The 19,831-nt window shown below is 41.5% G+C and overlaps 1 protein-coding gene and 1 long non-coding RNA gene across 3 annotated transcripts in view; one reads left to right on the top strand and one right to left on the bottom strand.

Annotated features, from left to right (window-relative positions):
• Nucleotides 1-3,898: 3,898 nt before the first annotated feature.
• Nucleotides 3,899-19,831, bottom strand: part of impg2a (interphotoreceptor matrix proteoglycan 2a) — a 29,019-nt gene continuing 13,086 nt past the window's right edge. For both annotated transcript variants that reach the window (XM_054786072.1, XM_054786073.1), the window contains 10 exons: nucleotides 18,257-18,455; nucleotides 17,500-18,116; nucleotides 17,160-17,432; nucleotides 16,875-17,094; nucleotides 15,421-15,631; nucleotides 10,742-10,930; nucleotides 8,013-8,214; nucleotides 7,854-7,933; nucleotides 7,659-7,710; nucleotides 3,899-5,607 (listed from right to left, as the gene is read on the bottom strand). In XM_054786072.1, coding sequence (XP_054642047.1) covers nucleotides 7,668-7,710; nucleotides 7,854-7,933; nucleotides 8,013-8,214; nucleotides 10,742-10,930; nucleotides 15,421-15,631; nucleotides 16,875-17,094; nucleotides 17,160-17,432; nucleotides 17,500-18,116; nucleotides 18,257-18,455 — 2,034 coding nt within the window. In that variant the 3' untranslated portion in view covers nucleotides 3,899-5,607; nucleotides 7,659-7,667. The remainder of the gene's footprint in view (nucleotides 5,608-7,658; nucleotides 7,711-7,853; nucleotides 7,934-8,012; nucleotides 8,215-10,741; nucleotides 10,931-15,420; nucleotides 15,632-16,874; nucleotides 17,095-17,159; nucleotides 17,433-17,499; nucleotides 18,117-18,256; nucleotides 18,456-19,831) is intronic.
• LOC129187197 (uncharacterized) lies at nucleotides 4,331-19,328 on the top strand. The gene is made up of 4 exons (XR_008572369.1): nucleotides 4,331-4,464; nucleotides 5,422-5,535; nucleotides 16,776-17,523; nucleotides 17,592-19,328. It is a non-coding gene; the product is annotated as an uncharacterized LOC129187197 (long non-coding RNA).

The raw sequence follows: 19,831 nt of genomic DNA, 5'->3' as shown, positions 1-19,831 counted from the left end.
ACTGTCAAATGACAATAAACAACCCCGTCTTGTATGCGTTAGCGCGCGTATTACAACACGATGCATCAATGCTAGCGTGTAGTCAGGAGTGTCTACTTGGGAGGCTGCACTATGGCACCGGTGTCCACATTTTTTACATCCAAAAATAAAAATCGAAGGACGAATTTGATATTTTTAACTTGCTAAGAAATGTTATTTGGGCCACACTCCAACGTGGTAGGTGCGGTAATGCGCCTCAAAGCTGGTTGCCACTCGACTCCCACCACTCGCAAGAAGAAGAAAACGCTGTGTACCGTGGTGAAGTTAGTTTCACATTGGACTCCATAGCTACATTGGCTGCGTAGCTCCAGCGGCAGTTCCACATCACTGTGCCCGGACTGTTGTGCCATTGTGCGGGGAGCTCGCACGTAGTGGCGGAGCTAGGTGGTGGCCGTGGCCACCCTTGGTCACTCTCCAGGCCACCCCACTGGCCATCTAGACATTTCAGGTATCAACTTACTCACCCCGATGTGAGTAATGGCCTCACCTTGGCCACCCCAATGACAAATTTCTGGCTCCGCCACTGCTCGCACAGGAAGTGCTGCTCTAACCGCTGGTTGTTCATACTAGGGACCGTCAATAAATTACGATTGCACTGAAGAGAGTTTGTTAAAAAAAAAAAGTAATATATTCTCACACCACAAATGGATCTATAACCATGTCACATGATTAGTCCATATTCAAGTCCACAGTTACCTTGTTACAAAAGCTCATTATTAAAAAAAAAAAACAAAAGGATCGGTATCGTATCGCTAGGCAAGATTATAAATAAAAATCGGATTGGATCGGAAGCCAAAAGATGAGGATGGGGACATCCCTAGACACTATTATATATAGCATACTTATTAGGGTTTTCAGTATTAGCATTTCAAGTTTTCTCCTTACATTATGTCTTTTTGCTCTTTTTTCCCAACATTTGCTTTTATTTGTTTTCATCTTGTATTTTTAGAATGAGCTGCAGGCCAATTAATAAAAAAAAAAAAAAAAGAAAAAAAAAAAGCTGCATCCCGCACATAGCCCCCGGGACGCACTTTGGATTCTCCTGATCTATGGGGAGGGAACGCTAGCGTGCGTGTGTGCGCATGCACCAGGTGGATTATGGAATGTTGTGGAAAGTTGTAAAGGCCCCCGCTGGAGAAAAGCCACTTTGTGTGACTGTGGCATTTTTGAAAAGCGCCTTACATTTTTCCAGTGTGTCCGCGGCGAGTCACCTGCTTCCAATTAGACCTGGATGTCTCCTTAATCACATCCAGACGGGGCCTCTCAATCATGTCAAGGACCAGAAGCACAACGCCAAAACAAAAAAAACAAAAAAAAGGAAAACTCCGAAATATACCTTAAATGGCAGAATGGTTCTCACAGCTTTACAGCTTTGTCAAGTGACAAAAAAAAAACATCACAATGATTAAAAAAAATACTGTTTTTGTTTGACCTCACTTGACCTTTGACCGTCTCATTTCCAGGAAACTTTTACATGGACCCAAGAGGTCCTTTTTCACATAAAGTTCAAGTAAGCTCCACCTTCAGCCTGTGCTCACCAGACCAGAAACGCTAAGTCATGTTTAAGAAGATGGCACACGCTGCCTCGCACATGCTCCAGGGTGTTGTTTTGTGCAGACAGGGTGTAATACTTAAAGTGGGGTCGTTTCTCGTCGTGTAAAGTTTACATTCTTATCAATGTTGGTCTGAATCTGGCATCCTTTACTCACAATTGTTGTCCAATTTGTGCTATAGATTGTTTGTTGGGGGCCACAATGCAGGCCAACTCAATGCTATTTTCCAAATAATATAATATATAGACATAAATTGATATTATATTTGTATATATACACACTATATGTATAACTCAAACAACTTATGGGGTATTCCGGTGTGTTTTTATGTACGTGGGCGTGGTGTCACTAAACCCTCTGTCACAGGATGCACGTGTGCGCTTTATTTACAGTATGTGCTCATAAATCATCTCATAAAAATCTCCTAAATCATGAGAGTTTTATAGAGCAGTTAAGCAGAGTGTGCACAGACAGGAGGGGGAGAAGAGTCGCTGCAGGCTTATTGAGATGTCCACTGCATCCCCAACAGGCTCAAAGCTGTAATTACTGTCAGTGGAGCAAAACCACAAAAGCCACATCAGCCTTTATGACGCTGCATATTTTGCGTAGGCCGCCTGTTGCCATGGATACGTCGCTCTCCCATTTCAAACACACTTTTGAGTCTCGAGCTGCCCTTTCGAGCACTTGTCAATGGCCGAATGAAAAATGGATGTTTGAGATTGATGAGGCCTCCAGTCAAGTTGATGCATGGTTCTATCCTGCAGTCGCACTCATCGGAGTCCTCACTGTGAAGCTCATCCGCTTCACAAACAGACCTCCATTCTCATTGAACCCTTGTATACCTAAAGCAAGCCACAGTGACTGAAGATCACAAGGCAGCACACTACAGGCTCCACCCTCAGGTCCACACGCCATCAAATTCACTAATTCATGTTCCTTTTTAAAGTTCATTTTACTTTATTTTTGCAATTTAACCCCTGAAATTAAAAATAAATGACACCTTCTACCCTCAGGTCCCAAAAAACATTGTCACGTTAAAGTGGCGGAAAAAACGCTATACAGTATATAAATACCTTGTGTGTCAAGATGAAAGCAACTTGGGTTCTGCAGCAGGACAATGATCCAAAACACACCAGCAAGTCCACCTCTGAATGGCTGAAGAAAAACAAAATGAAGACTTTGGAGTGGCCTAGTCAAAGTCCTGACCTGAATCCTATTGAGATGCTGTGGCATGACCTTAAAAAGGGGCTTCATGCTGGAAAACCCTCTAATGTGGCTGAATTACAACAATTCTGCAAAGATGAGTGGGCCAAAATTCCTCCCCAGCGCTGTAAGAGACTCATTACAAGTTATCACAAACACTTGATTGCAGTTGTTGCTGCTAAGGGGGGCCCAACCAGTTAATAGGTTTAGGGGGCAATCACTTTTTCACACAGGGCCATGTAGGTTTGGATTTTTTTCTGCCTTATTAATAAAAATTTAATTTTAAAAACTGCATTTTGTGTTCAGTTGTGTTGTCATTGACTAATATTTACATTTGTTTGATGTAAGTGTGACAAACATAGAACAAAAAAAAGAAATCAGGAAGGGGGCAAACACTTTTCACACCACTGTGTGTGTGTGTGTGTGTGTGTGTGTGTGTGTATAGATGTGTTTATGATAACATTTTTCAGACATAGTTGAAAATGGTGATGAATCATGATTAATTAATTTGAATCATTTGACAGGGCTGTCAAATTATTATTTTTTTTCATCAAATTAATCACAGGTTTCAAATGAATTAATCATTATTGCAATAGAGGGGGTCATAGAATTTTACAAATACTGGTAATTTAAAAAAACTAATCCTGGACAAGTTTCATACATTAGCCTTCCAACTTAAATCAAAACAGGAGTGCGAGAGTTTACCTATCAACAGCCAATCAGGGGCGTGGGTTTTTCAAAGATTATATTTTGATTGACAGTTTACAGTAGTCAGTTGTTTAGGTAGTTAGCAGGATTCATTTTTAAAAACTCCCGTTTGTGTGTAATTCATTATGTGTTGAAGCGGTAGAGCCAAAATGGTGCGCAATGCTTTGTTTCAACCAACAGAGGCACTGTTGAGCCAGACTGCTTGTCAGCAGGGTCCTGTGGCACACGTGCGCATGCATGCACGTGATTTACGCTGATTAGTGTCACTGTCACGGTCACAGGTGCGGAGCTAAATCCGCTTTTGTGAGGCTAAGCTTCTTGTGGGATTCAGGCGCTAATCACCCCGCAGGATGGATACAGCCAAAAAGTCAAATAGAAAGTCTGATCTTGTACAAATCATTTTATTCCGGACACATGACATGAAATTTGAACAGCTGCACAGTATGGAAACACACGCAGTGAGAGAGTATAAAAAAATCTGTGGCTATATAAGAGAGCATCAGTGATATGCGTTCTATAACAGCACTAATTGCAGTCAATCATATTTACATATTTACATGACAAAGTCATGTGCTTTGTAGAAATTTCACGCTGAGGGAAACACGCGTATTAAATGTACAGTGGAACCTCTAACGTCGAACGCAATTCTTTCCTGGTTGATTTATTGGGATTTAGAAACTGTTTTCCATAGGAAATAATGGAAGTAAAAATAATCACCGTCATGAACCCTACTGGGCCGCACAGAAAGAAAAAATAATTTCCATTATTTCATTTTTTTTATGTTTTATTTTGAAAAGTGGCCGGATTCTCTCTGTTACATCCGTCTGACTTGACGCATGTCCTTTGTGTGTGTGCTAACTTTGTCTCATGCCTCACAGATAGACTACTACTGTATTTTTACCATTTTTCTTTCACCTCATATTTGGTGTCAAATGCTGATATTATGTGGGAATGCATAAAGGTAAGTTTTGATGACTTATTGAGTGCTAATGTGCACATTTGTCTCAAGTTAATTCATGCTAGCACACTGCCTTGTACCACACACGTCAAACAGCCATGTCATCGTCTCTCTGGGAAAACTTGGCTGGAACTGGTGGATGGTGGGTCGGCATTCATTTTGTGCTTTTCATTTGATGTTATTCATGTTTTAGTTTTACACAATACATCATAAATAAGATAAATTAGATCGCGTTTTTTTAACTTATTTTTTAAAATGGTAGGACACAAGTGGCGTTGGACTGTAGAGGTTCCACTGTATGAAAACTGCAGAAGCCTTGTATTGTGTGTGTGTGTGTGTGTGTGGTGTTTTCATGGAAGCTGAAGATCGCACATACTGTAAGGTAGGACAGCTACGATTTATTGCTCAGCAGGACAACTATGATGGAGTGTAACATGTCCAAACGGTGGAATGTGTTAAAGAAGCAAAGCAAACACACACAGAGCGCGTGGGCCAAACTGGTAGTTGCATTGGAAAGGACACACTGCTAACCTTCAAGTGTTTTGTGCATTTTTGCGTCTTTTCTACCAATGACTTGTGAAAGGCGCTAAGCAATAAGCAATGTGTTTTCACTTACTTCTGGATGCTGAAGCGAGGTCTCGCCCTCTGCTGCTTCTCTCGCTGTCTCGCGTGGCCACGTCCATGCAGCATGTCAACAAGTGTCTGATTGGTGGAGCCTTGGGACGTCAAGACAAGAACATTTGGCTGCCTTGATGTGAAGCAAAGCGCTTGTCCAAATGTTTGACTTTTTTGGTGGATTCCTACATTTAAAACGTCAATAAAACATAGCACCGTCCACTGCTAGCATGTCACTATTCTACAGTATATACGAGAGCAATAGTTTTCGGGAATGGACAGACAGTATGATCGTCCCTTTGACAATATTTCAAGTTTAAGTAAGTGTTTTTGTCTTTTCCACAGAAGGACATGTCCAGCAGAAGGCACAGAGGAAGGAAGGAAGAGGAGGAGGGACAGTCTGCAGCCGCCGCCTGCTCACGTTAGGCCAGCATGAAGATCATGGAAAACTTTAAAAAGGTGACATTGTAGCGTCTTGGAGGACAGTCAATGTTTTTATTGTGCAGGCCTTTGGAATATTGAGGTGTTGTCCTGTAAGGACAGAGAAGAACCTTAATTATCAGTACATTGCTTTAACCACCTAAAGGGCACAATTCTGGCTTCCTTTTTAAGCACATCCAACCAGAACCCTCGCTTGAAACCCTAACTCTAGTTTAAAATTCTAACCATAATTAGAAACCATATCTTTAGTTTGAAAACCTAATTTGAAACCCTAACCTGAGTATAAAACGCTAACCGTGGTCTGAAAACCTAGTTTGAAACGTTAACATGAATGCGAAACCCGAGTTTGAAACACTAACCCGAGTTGAAAACCCAAACCCTTGTATGAAAACCTAATTTGAAAGCCTAACCTTAGTCTAAAACCTTAATTTGAAACCATATCTCTAGTTTGAAACCCTAACCTTAGAATAAAATGCTAACCCTGGTCTGAAAACCTAGTTTGAAATGTTAACCCGAGTTTAAAACCCAAACCCTCTTATTAAACCCTAATTTGAAAGCCTAACCCTAGTTTAAAATCCTAACCTTGTTTGAAAGACTAGTTTAACACCCGAACCCGAGTCTGAAACCCTAACCTAACCCAAGTTTGAACATTAGCTGTAAACACAAACTGCTTGAAACTGGAATGGAACAGCACGGCTCAGTCAGCCGTGATTATTCAAATCAGACTGACTTGTTTAGGATTGTTCTGCCTTGGTGGAGATCTGTCCTAGTTGTACATGTTGTCACAGGAAAACAATTATTCCGTTCTGTAAAGCGTCGGAGACGCTTTAATTGCCTGAAAGGTGAAGTTGCAGCCAGGAGCGACTAAGCTTGGCAGTGGCAGAACTACAAAATCCCTGCGAGAACCACAGTAAAAACAACACAACTTGACTTGGGTTGTGTTACTGCTTGTTGACTGGGGAGGGCAATCTCACAGCCAAGTGGTGGCCTGGCACATGACTTCCACTTAATTCTACGACACCACTTTCTGACTGAGCAAACAACAGAGCACATTATGTGGTGGCAGTGGTGCTGTTAGAGCAGCAGGAAGATGGATTCGTACTACGTTTACTCAGTCAGGCCTGCTTTTTGTTATCTGTTTCTGGTCCTAATGGAAAGCTATGGTCATCATACTCATTGCTAAATATTGTACTGTTTTGGTGTCCTTATTTTTTCACATTTGCTGTAAATGACATTTGTGGCACCCCCTGTAGATTGTGCTCAAAATGCTTTGTAAGACATGCTAGCATACATAATACAGAGTTCTATAATCATTAGACAAATGGTCAATGACTTATGGCCACCCAGTGTCCCTGCAAAAACATCTAGCTTGATGGCGGCCATGTTTTTCAACCAATCTTGCTCACAAGAGCTGTGTGAGAAACTTTCAGTCAATCTGCCTTATGGAGTGAAACTTTGGCGTCGAATAACAGTGCCACTATGTGGCGTATGTGTCAGTGAAATAATAGCACAGGCAACACAGCAGGGGCGCGTGTTTGGCAGCCTTTCACCATTTTATGTGCAGCCATTCAGGAGTACAAGAGTTACCTTTCACAAATACATTGTCATGAAAAAATGAGGACACAGGATTGTGAATTGCTTCGCCGTTCCCACCACGTGTACACGTATACAAACGCCAGTGTCATTTCCAACATATTTTATTCTTTACTCGCCAGCCAATCACAGGGCATCGCAGGGCACATGCAGACAAACAACCATTCGCACTCACATTCACACCTGTGGACAATTTAGAGTCGGCAGTCAACCTAACGTGCATGTTTTTGGAATGTGGAAGGAAGCCGCAGTACAGATCTCCTGACCGTGTGACCAACATGCTAACCACTAGGCCACCGTGCGGCCCTGCTATACAAAGTCAAATGTTTTATTTATTATTCTTATTTTTGGCTAGTTAGCATTTCTCATTTGTATTTCTCAAGGCAATTGGTCATTTGGGGGGTAAAAATATAACATTTGAAGATGCGTTTTTTTACTGAATGATGACATTTAGTCAGTTATCTTGTTTTGGTTCCATGACATGTTTTCAGTATCTTTTTAATGATTTTGACAAAGGTTTTTGAGGGAATTAATAACAAAAGAAGTACCTTCTTGTTTCATGTCTGTGCAGAAGAACTTTCTCTTCTTGTATCCAGGACACTGCAGACAAACACGAGTCACTTACAGTACACACAATATAAGCTAGTTATGCAGTTGCAAAGTTTTATGAGGGATGAAGGGTCAACAAGACTCTTGTGGACATGTGACAAACATCTGTTTAACGAAGCAGTAGGGGCTCTTACGCTTGATGCTGCCGCACAAAATCTGCAAACTGGCGGTCCTTGGCGTAGAGCTCGATGATGCGTATCCTGTCTTGGATTTCCTGTCAGGAAGAAGCATGACATCACATGGAGATAAACTGTCCACTGAACAGGCTTATAAGTGGCGCGCTATCAACTCACCTCCTTGGTCAGTTCGCTGTTCTCATAGATGTGTCGAATCTCCTCGCTGCTAAAGTCGGTGGAGGCCTCAGCGCTGGCGCTGCTGTAGATGGGAGCCTCGGGGTAGCGGCGGTAGTAGTGGCTGTAGCCTGTGGTGGCCTCGCTCTCGTACATGGGGTTGTACTTGGTTGCCCGCTCTAGCGAAGGAATGCTCTCTGCCCGCCTTTGGTGAATAATAGACAATAATTATTCCTACACCCCTTTCATGGTAGGAAGGAGTGTATGGTTGCTCATGTGCCGTATGAACACGAGCATGGAAGATACGAGAAGAAGATGCGAGTGTCTTTGTCACATACACATAAACGCACAGGTGACCATGCACAGGGATACGGCGGGAGACAGATGTAACGCACAGCATTTTGTGAGGTTAGGTTTTTTTCAGAAGGCATTTTTGTGATGCAGATGTCTTCATCTTTTGAACGCATATTGTTTTGAGAAGCCAAACTCCTTACTTAATCGTCTCCAGCAACTAAGCGGAGCTCCGTTCTTCATCACAGAATTCTGACCGGAACTGGACTTAGGAGACCAAGTGGGGCGTTATGTCACTGTTATTGGACTACAATGCTGATGGGGATGTCATACGACTTCATGTCAAAAAATACGAAATATCCCTTTAAGTGAGACTTAAACACATGTACAAGTATTTTTCTTGTCTGTGCATTCTAAACATTTAAAAACAGCTACAAAGAGACTGCCAAGAATGCACGTAATGCATGACGGGTGCAACTATTGCGCCTTCTGAAAAAAACGGCAACGACATTGTTATTATTAACATTTTTACACCAAAGAACTACTTTACTGGCATAGTGACACACGCTCACAATGCCTCAGGCCACCACCGAAAGGTAACGCTGCATATTGGAGCTGCCGCCACTGCTGTTGTGTTTTTGTTTTTGAGATTGTAAAAGTTAATGGAAAAAAGGAAAAGGAAAAAAAAAAGTAAAAGCTAACACTAGGTTTAAGTTCGTTTCTATGTTGCTATGTGAAATCAATGCATCCAGGAAGGAAGTTCCCGGAATGCTTATAACGGCCAAAGTACTGCAAAATACCGTAAGTATTCCATGTTATCATGAATATACCCATTACTACATGGTCACAGTATGGATATAAAACCATAAAATGTTGTTGGAGGTATTTGGAGGTGTTACAGTAGCGAGCTTTGTAGGCAGAATAGGTGTGTCCAATTACGTGCATTGATGAACTGCCTCTTCACAGTTTTTGTGTCTTTAGAACACACAGAAAAGAGAAAGACTTGTGTTCATGTCTCACATAAGGATTGTGGATTATGAGCAAAATTCCGGAAAAAGTGCAGTTTTCCTTTAAATGTCTTTGTAACTACAAGTCGTATGCGAATGGATAGAATCAGTCATCTAGCCTCTTCAGTTTAGCATGTCTGTGGTTACCATGTCTTCTTTTCACCATGTGACAGCGGTTAATTTGCACAAGATGTCCCTTGAAAGTACACGCCGACTTTTCTGGTTCACTGTAGCCTGCTATATTATATTATCCGTAATATCATCACCAAAAAGAGTTTTAGTTTACATGCTTGCGCCCACCGCTAACCAATAAGAGAAATGACATTGCTTTCTAGAGAAAAGCGATCACCTCAGACCACAAAAAGCCCACTATGGGTATAAAAGCACAAATGGTCCAGGAATCAACAACTGAACTTAATGGCCTGTAATACCTTTAATTCCCCTTTCGTAATGCCGAATAATTCTCTTAAGGAAGACAATTGCGTAAATACCAGTAACTCAACACCCTATGGGGTCACTTAATCGGCTGAGATTAGCAGTTTTTCTCCACAGGTGGCAAAACCAGTCACATCATTTGTGGATGGAGGACAAACTATGTGTCCTGCTTTTGCGTGACTGCAAATGACCACAAGGCTGACAAACAGCTTTTACCCACAGGCCATCAGACTTCTCAACGAATCACTCACACACACAACACACGCACACACTCATATCACTTTTATTTATTTATTTGTTTGTTTGTTTTTTTTTGTTTTATTTTTCTGTATTAATGTCTCTTCTGTTGTTGTTGCTTGATTTATTGGTACATATGTTTCTTATGTTCTTATTCTTTTTCTTGTGTTTTCTTTCTTTTCTTGGGAGAATGAACAGAATAAGAATTTCATTGCATAGTATAACTGCCTGTTTTACTATGCACATGACAATAAAACTCTTGAATCTTGAAAAAAAGGATCATGAAAGGGTAGAAAAAGAGGGATTTTAGCCCTGAGATGTCTGTGCTCATTCATACTGTATATGAAGTCTTCATTCTTAATTTGGAGTGTTCTTGCACAGTCACAGAAGGCATCCCGTGCCATGCTCAAGCTCAGGTCTTAAAATCTAGTTTCTCTGACGTGTGTGAGTGCGCCATACCACACTCAAACATGGTACGATTCCTTTCCCCTTCTCACAAAAGGCAAGGGATCATTCTGTTACTCTCCATACTTGTGCATGAGCAACCACACCATGCCGAGGTACTGGGACCAGGGAAGCGTACCGTGTTTATGTACGGATCAGAGAGCTTGTAAGTGTAACGTGTGCCCAAGCATGGTGCGGATTGACTTGTGGAAGTACCAACATTTGTCCTAAAATGAACGAGTTCCTCAAGATCGCATTTGTCCCTTGCATAGGGAAGTTTGTTATTTCCAAGTTCAGCATTTATGTTGAAGGCCTCACCGTATTGGGTCCTCTGACTCGTCCTTATCGTACTGATCTCGTAGCGTCCTGGCGAGGAAGAAGATGACCGCAGACGCCACCAGGAGGAAGCCGGCCACAGAGGCCACCGCTATCCCCACCACCAGAGGTTCGGATACATATTCCTCACAATGCTCTCCTCGGTACCACCAGTTTTCTCCGACGCGACACCTGGGAAAAGACGAGGGGAAGCTCTCAGGATAAAACAAAGATTGAAGCACGTCCATCCATCCATTTTCTTTCACTTATCCGGGTATAGGTGGCGAGGGCAGCAGTGTCAGTAAGGAGGCCCAGACTTCCCGGTCTCTGGCCACCTCTTCTAGTTCCACCGAGGAAACACCGAGGCTTTCCCAGGCCAGCTGCGAGACATAATCCCCACAGCGTGTCCTAGTTCTACCCCTGGGCCTCCTCCCAGCTGGGCATACCCAAAACACCTCACCAGGGAGGCGTCCAGTAAACATCCAGACTAGTGGATCCGGACTATCAAAGCACATCCATTTTAAACATGTCTGCTTTTGTCTTCTGGATGTCCACAGTCAAATCTATGAGCACCAGTGCCAAGTTCAGCCCTGCTTGCATTCGTGCTTATTCGGCTTTATTTTCATCCAAATGTATTTCACTTTCTTTTTTTTTCTTTTTTACAAGCCAACTTAGTCTTTCTTGACGGCTATTCTGAAGATAGAAGCTGACTAATCAGGCTTTGAAGCAACCAGGTATGCTAGCCAAACGAATGCTTCATAAGCACTCAAATGTATTCAACTATAAAGTTAGACCTGTGTACTGTATAGTCCATGGAATTCCCCACACCGCCATCATTTGTTTATGTGGTACAAAAACAAGATGAAGTAAACAAATGGCTTTATGATGTGTTATGGGTGTGAAATCAAGGTTGTCTTGGCCTCCAGCGTGTCTGCTCCTAATTATTTGTGTAAAACTAATTGCACCGTACACAACAAGCACATGTTCCAAATGTTTGAATGTTTGCAAGTTAAACCGCGTACGCAGACACATAAAACAGGGAAGAATCTGGGTCATTCCTAAATCTGGTTAAACCTTCGTCGTAGGCACAACATTATTATTATTATTACAATGATCTATGTCGTCTTTTATAGACGCCTTACTATAAGGCGGTAGAACAGTAGTAAATCATTTCTGTAAGCCAAACAACGAAGGATTTAATGATCATAATGAAAGGGTTGTATGTAAATATAATTCAATTATGTTATTATAGAATCCGATTTTTGATAATAGAAAAATATAACACTACAGTAATTTTAGAGAGAGAGAAAAAAAGTACAAAAATGTAATATACCGTATATTTATTATTATTTATATTTATATGGGCTTAACATTGTGCTTTTAAAAGTACTCAAATTAGTGTAAATGTAACCAAATCTTTTTATTACAAATGTACAAATTATATTTTTAACTCATGTACTACATTGCTCATGCCACAAAAAAAGTTTAAAAAAAACAATAACAAAATGAAAGTATTCACTTAATGAAACCTTTTTGTCATATTGCTGTCATAGACAAACAAAGAACTATGAAATACGAGTGAAATGAAGTGGTGAGTTGTTGTTTGTACTGTTAGTAAGTGACAATGGCAGCTCTATGCACATGCCAAATAAAATACCAGTGTGCACTCCATACTATTCCTCTAAGACTCAGAATAGATCTCGTAAAAAAATATGGATTTACTGACTGAAACTGACAGATTGACTGCAAGAAGGACAGGTGACAGTGATCCATGTTTAGCTGGCAGTTTGGCATTAGTAGAAAAATGTGGACTGACTTACTGCCACCTTGGCACTAGGGGTGTCACGATTCCTTTTAATAACGCTTTGATTCGTATCACGATTTGTGGTTGCGATACAATTCAAAGACGAGTTTGGTTCCTTTGGAACGATACTATCTGAAACGATTCAGGGGAGGTTTCCTAGATTCCCGTTGGTTAGGGAATCGGGTATAAATTAACTACGGTATGGATATAAACAAACAAGTAAACAACAAGTAATGGCAAATGCAATCACATTTTATTTGAATAAAGTGCAACCAACACTTGAGGTTGAATTAACAGGAGGTTAACTTTTTCTGCTCTCATGTTCAATATTCAATACATTTTTAATAAGAGTACAGTGAGTGCAGCCAACATTTCAACAGTAGGTTTACCTGCTACTTCTGCTTTTATTTTTCAACACTAATACCTTGCGGAGGAATGTTACAAAATTTTGAAATATGTAAAATCAAGCCTGTGATTAATTATATCTGATAAAACATGACTTGAACTTTAATGGGATACCTCATTCACTTCTCTACCCCAAGTATTAAAGAAGTTAGAGCAAATTTCAAAAGGTTTCAAAGCTCGTATGAGTTGAAGTGGTCCAGCACTCACGAGTCACTATAGATCTGATACGAAATTGAAGCGGAAGAAGTAATCTACCTAACAAACATGAATTCGAATGAAAATGCACCCGATATCAAATAAAAGAAATACATTTGTAAGGACATCCACACGGGCTCTCCAAAATAGAGTGCACGCGCGCACAGTGTTAGATTTTTGCATTGCTAAAATACAGTACAGGGATTGTAACATTCTTCACTCAGGTCAGGATCGTGTGAAATCCCATGGCATCTCGTGCTCGTACGTGCCGATGACGTCACAGACAGGCAGACTGAATCGAGTAACGTTTAACATCTTTATCATTAAAAGTGCTAAAAAAAAAAACACTCATCCATATAAAGCCTGCCGTGCTTAAATCAAATACTTTATTTGTATCGTATCGATGCAATCGACCTTTAAACAATGTTAGATGGATATACAGTATGTCATCTGGAATGGCAACTTGCTGGACACAGATGGATGTAGTTGGATCATAGGAATATAAATGGATACATCGACGTAGTGGCACGCTTTTCCACTGCCCAATGTCTTGTGGGCTTTTGACTTTTTATTTCTGTCTGCAGGCCAGTATCAAAACATTTGTCCCTCTGATGCAGCAAATTTAAAAAAATATGTAAAAAACAACAAAAATTCAACCAGAACTGGGACTATAACGCACTGGAGTGAACTTCAGCTTCCGTGTGGGGAAATTTTGGTATAAACGTCACTTGCTCCTCCGCTTCCAGGCCCGGAAGAAGTGATGAAAATTGTAGAACATTTTAAATATTTCAACATCTGAGCACACGTCTAACACAAGAAATATGCCTTTCAATGTTATTTTTCATGGCAGAGATTAACATGTATTTTGGTGTCATGAGCAAGGGTTGTAATATACTACAACATTCTAAAGTACATAAGTACTTGAGTGTCAATATAATATACCACAATCCTTATGTGAGACATGAACAAGACGCTGCTAAGAGTGCACATAATGGGAAACACTTATTCTGCCTATAAAGCCGTCTGAAAAACACTCAAAAAGCACCAACAATGCTCCATTTATGTAATGTAACGTGCATATTAACCAAGCTACAGCGACATTATGATTATTATTAACATTGTTACGCCGATTGAAGTAGTTACTGGCGTACTGACACCTTGCCACACCACACCGGCTAGCAACTAGCTGGCTAGCGACTAGCCTCACCACACACTCACCCGCAGAGCGTCACAAGCCTCAAACCACTACCGAAGGGTAACGCTACATGTTGGAGCTGCTGCCACTGCTGCTGCGTTTTTATTTTTGAGTTTGGAAAAGTTAATGCGAGGTATAGGCATTCCTTTCTATGTTGCTATGTGAAATCAATGCGCCCAGGAAGGAACTTCCAGTAATGCTTAAAAGGACCAAAGTACTGTAAGTATTCCATGTTATCATGAATGTACCTGTTACTACATGCTTACATTATGGATATAAAACCATAAACCCGTGTTGGAGGTTTTGGAGGTGTTTCAATAGCGATCTTGGTGTGTCCCATTGCGTGCAGTGATGAGCTGTCACTTTTTATCACTTTTTATATCTTTAGAATGCACAGAGAAGAGAAAGACGTGTGTTCACATAAGGATTGTGGATGATGGGCAAAATTCCAAATAAGTGCAGTTTTCCTTTAAGGATGAACATTTTGTATTTGGAAGTACTTCAGTGAGTGTAAATGTAATGAAAGAAATATGTTACTTTTGGTGTAAATGTAGAAGTTATTGAACATTTTTGAAAAATGTCCAAAATATATAAGAATATTATAATGTACTACAATACATTTCTGAAATTTCCAGTGTAAATCTAAGTAATATAGAAGTATGTAAATAATATCATTATAAAGAATGTACTAGTAATGGTTTTTAAGCTATACCAACTTTCTGTCTGTGTGATCTTTGTGAAAGGTTAATGCAAGCCATGTACGGTTGTAAATGTGGTCATTGTCTGTGCAAGGGAACACTGTGTTCTGATGTGTTCTACTGTGTGTTGTATATAATCTTGATGCTTTCTCAATATGAGATGGAATAGTTGGACCGACTCAACTCATCTATTTTTGATGCAATGTCCAAAAAAGCAGCGTAGTCAAGTAGAGCAACTGTAAAAGCAGCAGGAGATGTTCTGCTCTCCTGCACGTTTCAGTGCAAAAACCAAGATGTGCCTTCTGTGATTTAAGCCTCGCAATTGTGCAGACGCGCTCTCTTGCCCACACGTACAAACATACGCAGATCACTTCTCTCCACCCACCTGCAGATGGCTCCCTGGCCAGGGATGATGTCACACTTGCCGTCGTTGAGACAGAAGTCGGTGCGCAGCTCGCAGATGCTCTGACAGGGCAGGCCGTCCACGCTGAAGTAGCCGGCGTTACACACGCACTCCGCCTCCCCTGACCATTTGTTCACCTTACACTCTGCGTACTCGTTGCACGCCTGGAACTTGCACGGGTCTGCCTGGACACCTGGAAATGACAGAACCGCAAGAATTTTATTCTGGATGTCCTTGCAGTGGTCTTAATTAGAAAGTGAGCGAACGGGAGAACAGTCTGATATCAAGGGAAGGACACTTGAACGTAGACACATTTTCCACCAAAAGGCATACCGTACCAAACCAAAGCATTCAGCTTGGTGTTGCCGCCTTCCAACAAGCGGTATTATTTGGTTTTTCGCGGTACAGTTACAGGCTTACTGACTCCACTTTGATTTTAGCCAAGCAAGGATTCACAGTTTGACATACTTTTTTCTGTGTTTCCATCGTAACGGGTGCCAACATATCCGACCTGTGTGTTTGCTATGATGTTACCCGAGCATGATCAGACTTTACCCATCCAAACTACACCGCAGTAAATTGAACTTCACTGGACTCTATGGTGGAAAGCAGAACTGTTTGGGAACAAAATGTACAGTACACATTTCCCTGTGTTTTTCATTGTAAAGCGTTGCAAAATGTCAGACTCGTACCATCCCACTTTAGTTATGCTACCTGTCACGCTATTTCATGTATTTCCTTTGCAAGGTAAGCCAAAATATCCGACCTGTACCAACCCAACACTGTTAGCACCCTTTTGGTTAGCGCACTGATGTGCTGTCAGAGGAGGCAGATGATGCTGAGCCTAATAAAAAATAAGAAAACCAAAAAAATAAATATTAATATTTGTTCTTTGGACTAGGTTATAATTATTTTTCTATTTTCTGTCTGATCCCAATCGTTTTTAACATTTTCTGAAGCAAAAATGACTGAATGTGCATATTTCCCTAGTTTTATATAGACTAGGGAAGGCTAGGCTAGGCTACACACGTACCTTAGCATAGATACTACATTTATTTCAGTATGTATTATATATTATTAATTCATAATACTTCCTGTGATATAACAACGTTGCTTCCATTGGTAAAGAAGGCCAACATATGTTAACAAGGAGGAACAAAAAGACTTCAGTCATGATTTTTTTGTCTGCTGCTTTATGTGAGCTCAGCAGTCTGCAAAGTCTGTGATTTAGAAAGCCTTTGACAGTCAAACATAAACATGATTCACCATTTTCAGGGATGGATTATTAGAAAGTGACTCATGCTCTCATATTACATAAGAACATGTTTTTTTTCCAGGGTGACTTCATGGATGACTGGAACAGCAGCAGGACGCCCTTTCAAGTTTTGTGGCCATTTTGGTCACATTTGACGTCAGGACCAAGCAAAAACACTAACCTGACTCGACATCCAGGGAGTACTTATCGATAGCCAGGTTCATGGTCTGGTAGGCCGTGTTGCAGAAGTCTTCCAGTATCAGGTACACGGTGGAGGTGACGCCCTGAGCCACGGGCTTGCCAAATTTCATCCGGCTGTTGACCACGATGCTCCCGTTGCGGAAGTTGAGGATCTCTAGATTCTCAAAGTTACTGAGGTTGGACTGGAGGTAGGGCACAAGCTGGGGAAAAGGATGGGAAGAGTTGTTGCGAGCGAGAATATATACGTCAATGAATAATAACTTACCAATTCTAGGAAGCGCTGCTCCAACGCTTTGTACTCTGCCGAGCTCTTGTTAAAGAGATCCTCTGAGAAGATCATGTTGGTCACCCTCAGGCTGAAAAACACCATCAGCGCTCGGCCAGGGTTTGCCGGCATGGCGATGCTGGCCGGGTCTGTGCCATGTGACACACTGAATGGGAACCCGGTGCTGCCCTCCTCTGTGTGGTTGATCAAGCCATATTGGATCACGTCGTATCCCACGTTGTCGATGGGAGGGGAGTCGTCTTCATTGGTGGTCTGGACATAGTGGAAAATGGCAGTACGTTGTCTTCATTCTTACTTCCCATGCTACATTGGGACTTACCTCCACGAGTGAAGGGATGACAAGGTCAGTCTGTTCCTCCAAGGCTGATTTAATCTCAGGTACAAGTGTGAAAGGTGATTCCTTCTCTGCAGACACGGAAGTTGTTTCCGGTCTGTCCCTGTTGACCAGCAAGATATAGTCATCTGCAAGATCATCTGTTGCAATCTCCGAAGCTTCCGGAGGTTTTTCCACCGAAGCTGGCGCTTCTTCTGGAGCAGTTGCTTCCACTTCTTCAGGATGCTTGGATTCACCTTCTTCAACGGCCTCACCCGCTACATCTGCAGCACTAGGAACAAAGCCCTCTTCTGCAGATTCACTTGTCAGGAGCTCCTCAGTGACAACGCCGCTGTCCAGGTGCTCCTCTTCCAGAATGACCACATCCTCGGCGCCTGCCGCTGCCGGAGTCGTGTTATCAGGCCACCATAGCAAGTTGTCCAGGTCACCCGTACCCGAGGCCTCCACCGCCACTGGGGGTTCAGGCAAGGTGGTGCCTTCTTCTTGACTCTCCGGAGGGGAGACATCCTCCTGCTGCTGCTGGTGGTCATCTTCTTCTGGAGGGTTATCTGCTACTGTGGTCCGCACTGTGTTCTCCAGCAGCAGACCCTCCTCCTTAATGCCTACGATAAACAAGTCCAGTGAGACTTGGCCTGAAAAGATGGCTACCTCAATCGGAACGTTTTCTACACTCTTTCATGATGAAATTGCCCATTTGCTGAAGTCCTTCAACATTTACTGGATCAAGTGCATAAACACTCACTGCCTGTGTCAGGTGCCGACGTGGTGGCGACGGGAGGTGGAGCTATATCAACACTCTCCTCTAGAACCACGACATCGCTTTCAGCCGTCACGACCTTGTCGCTTTCAGCCGCCTCGGGCAGGAATTCGTCTCTCCTCACGTCTTCCATGACGTCCTCCGGGATTGAGGGCTCCGGCTCTGGTTCATTCTCAGCATGGACCTGCATCACAAACACAACGTCTAAATGTAGCGGGGTCATCAAAATGCCCTACCAGCTGTTTCATATCACGTTGCGTCAGGTTAAATTAGGAAATTTCTTTGAAATGTTCAATTAAGAGCAATTCGTGTAGCTTAAACATTGCTGCTGAACACATGTATGCTCCTGTAATCAAATCCAGGGCACGCCAGCACAACACATCATGACATAATGGCTTCAACATGCTCTTTATTTAAAGACTTAGCCATTAACTGGGATTAATAACAGCGGCTTTGATTAGGATCATTTATTGATGGCAATGTATTAATTGGTTGTAAATGTTAACACTGACACACTTCTGGCGGTGTACTTCTGAGTGTAAGACATTGCTGCCAAAGTTCTCCGTGTGTCCAATAAATCCCTGATGAGCCCCTCAACCTCGTTTTAAAAATGTATAAAGATAGTTTTCAATAATTATTTCGACCGGAGAATATAAATTTGTATTAAAAAAAGTGTTTTTCTGCTATTACATCATGCATGTAACAGCTGCTAACCTCATTTCGTTGCAAATGCAATGACGACAGAAGGTTTTTAATTGTATAATATTAAAAGTAAAACACCTTATAAAGCAATGGTTCGCAAACTTGTACTCGCAGGTCATTTCGCTTGTAGTCTATAAGGACATTGTAATGTCACTTCAATTTCAGCTAATCTTTGGTTAAATACCTTTGTATTTATACTGTATGTCTCTAATTTGATTTCATTTTTTTAAAAGCTCTGCTATCCCGGACCACCAGTAGGTGGCGCCCATGTGCCACCGGGGTACTCGTAGCACAGTTTGAGAATTTAGGCTAAACAGGCGTCAATAAACTGGAATATTGTGCAAAATGTATTTGATTTCAGGAGTTCAATTAAGACAATGAAACCAAATAAAAGCTGAACAAGTTAATGCAGTTCGTTTGTTTATTAGAGTGTGAATATTACAATATTGAACTTTTTGGCAATTTTTCAAATTGTGTGAGATACTGATTTTTTGTTTTTTATTAGCTGCAAACTATAATCAAAATAGTACAAATAGATTGTTGAAATATTTCACCCTGTGTGAATCTATAGAATATAAGAGCTTCACTTTTTGAATTGAACGACTGGCTTTCAAAAATAAAAATAATCTAATTCATTGAGATGTGCCTTTATAAAGCATCACAAATAAAATAGTCATATTTGGATTTTAACTAGGGATGTGCCAATCAATCTATCGATCAATGTTTTGGAGGAGTGTGGGGGGGTTTGTCCGGAAATGCTACATGTCGCGTTTGCATTGTGGCTAGTGTGGGTGAAAACAAATACACAGCGTGCTGCTGCACTGCAGCATTATGACACTTGACTTTCTTCCCTGGACA

This window comes from Dunckerocampus dactyliophorus, chromosome 9 (assembly GCF_027744805.1).
Source record: "Dunckerocampus dactyliophorus isolate RoL2022-P2 chromosome 9, RoL_Ddac_1.1, whole genome shotgun sequence".
Taxonomy (NCBI): Eukaryota; Metazoa; Chordata; class Actinopteri; order Syngnathiformes; family Syngnathidae; genus Dunckerocampus; species Dunckerocampus dactyliophorus.
This window is presented reverse-complemented; position numbering and strand designations above follow the sequence as displayed.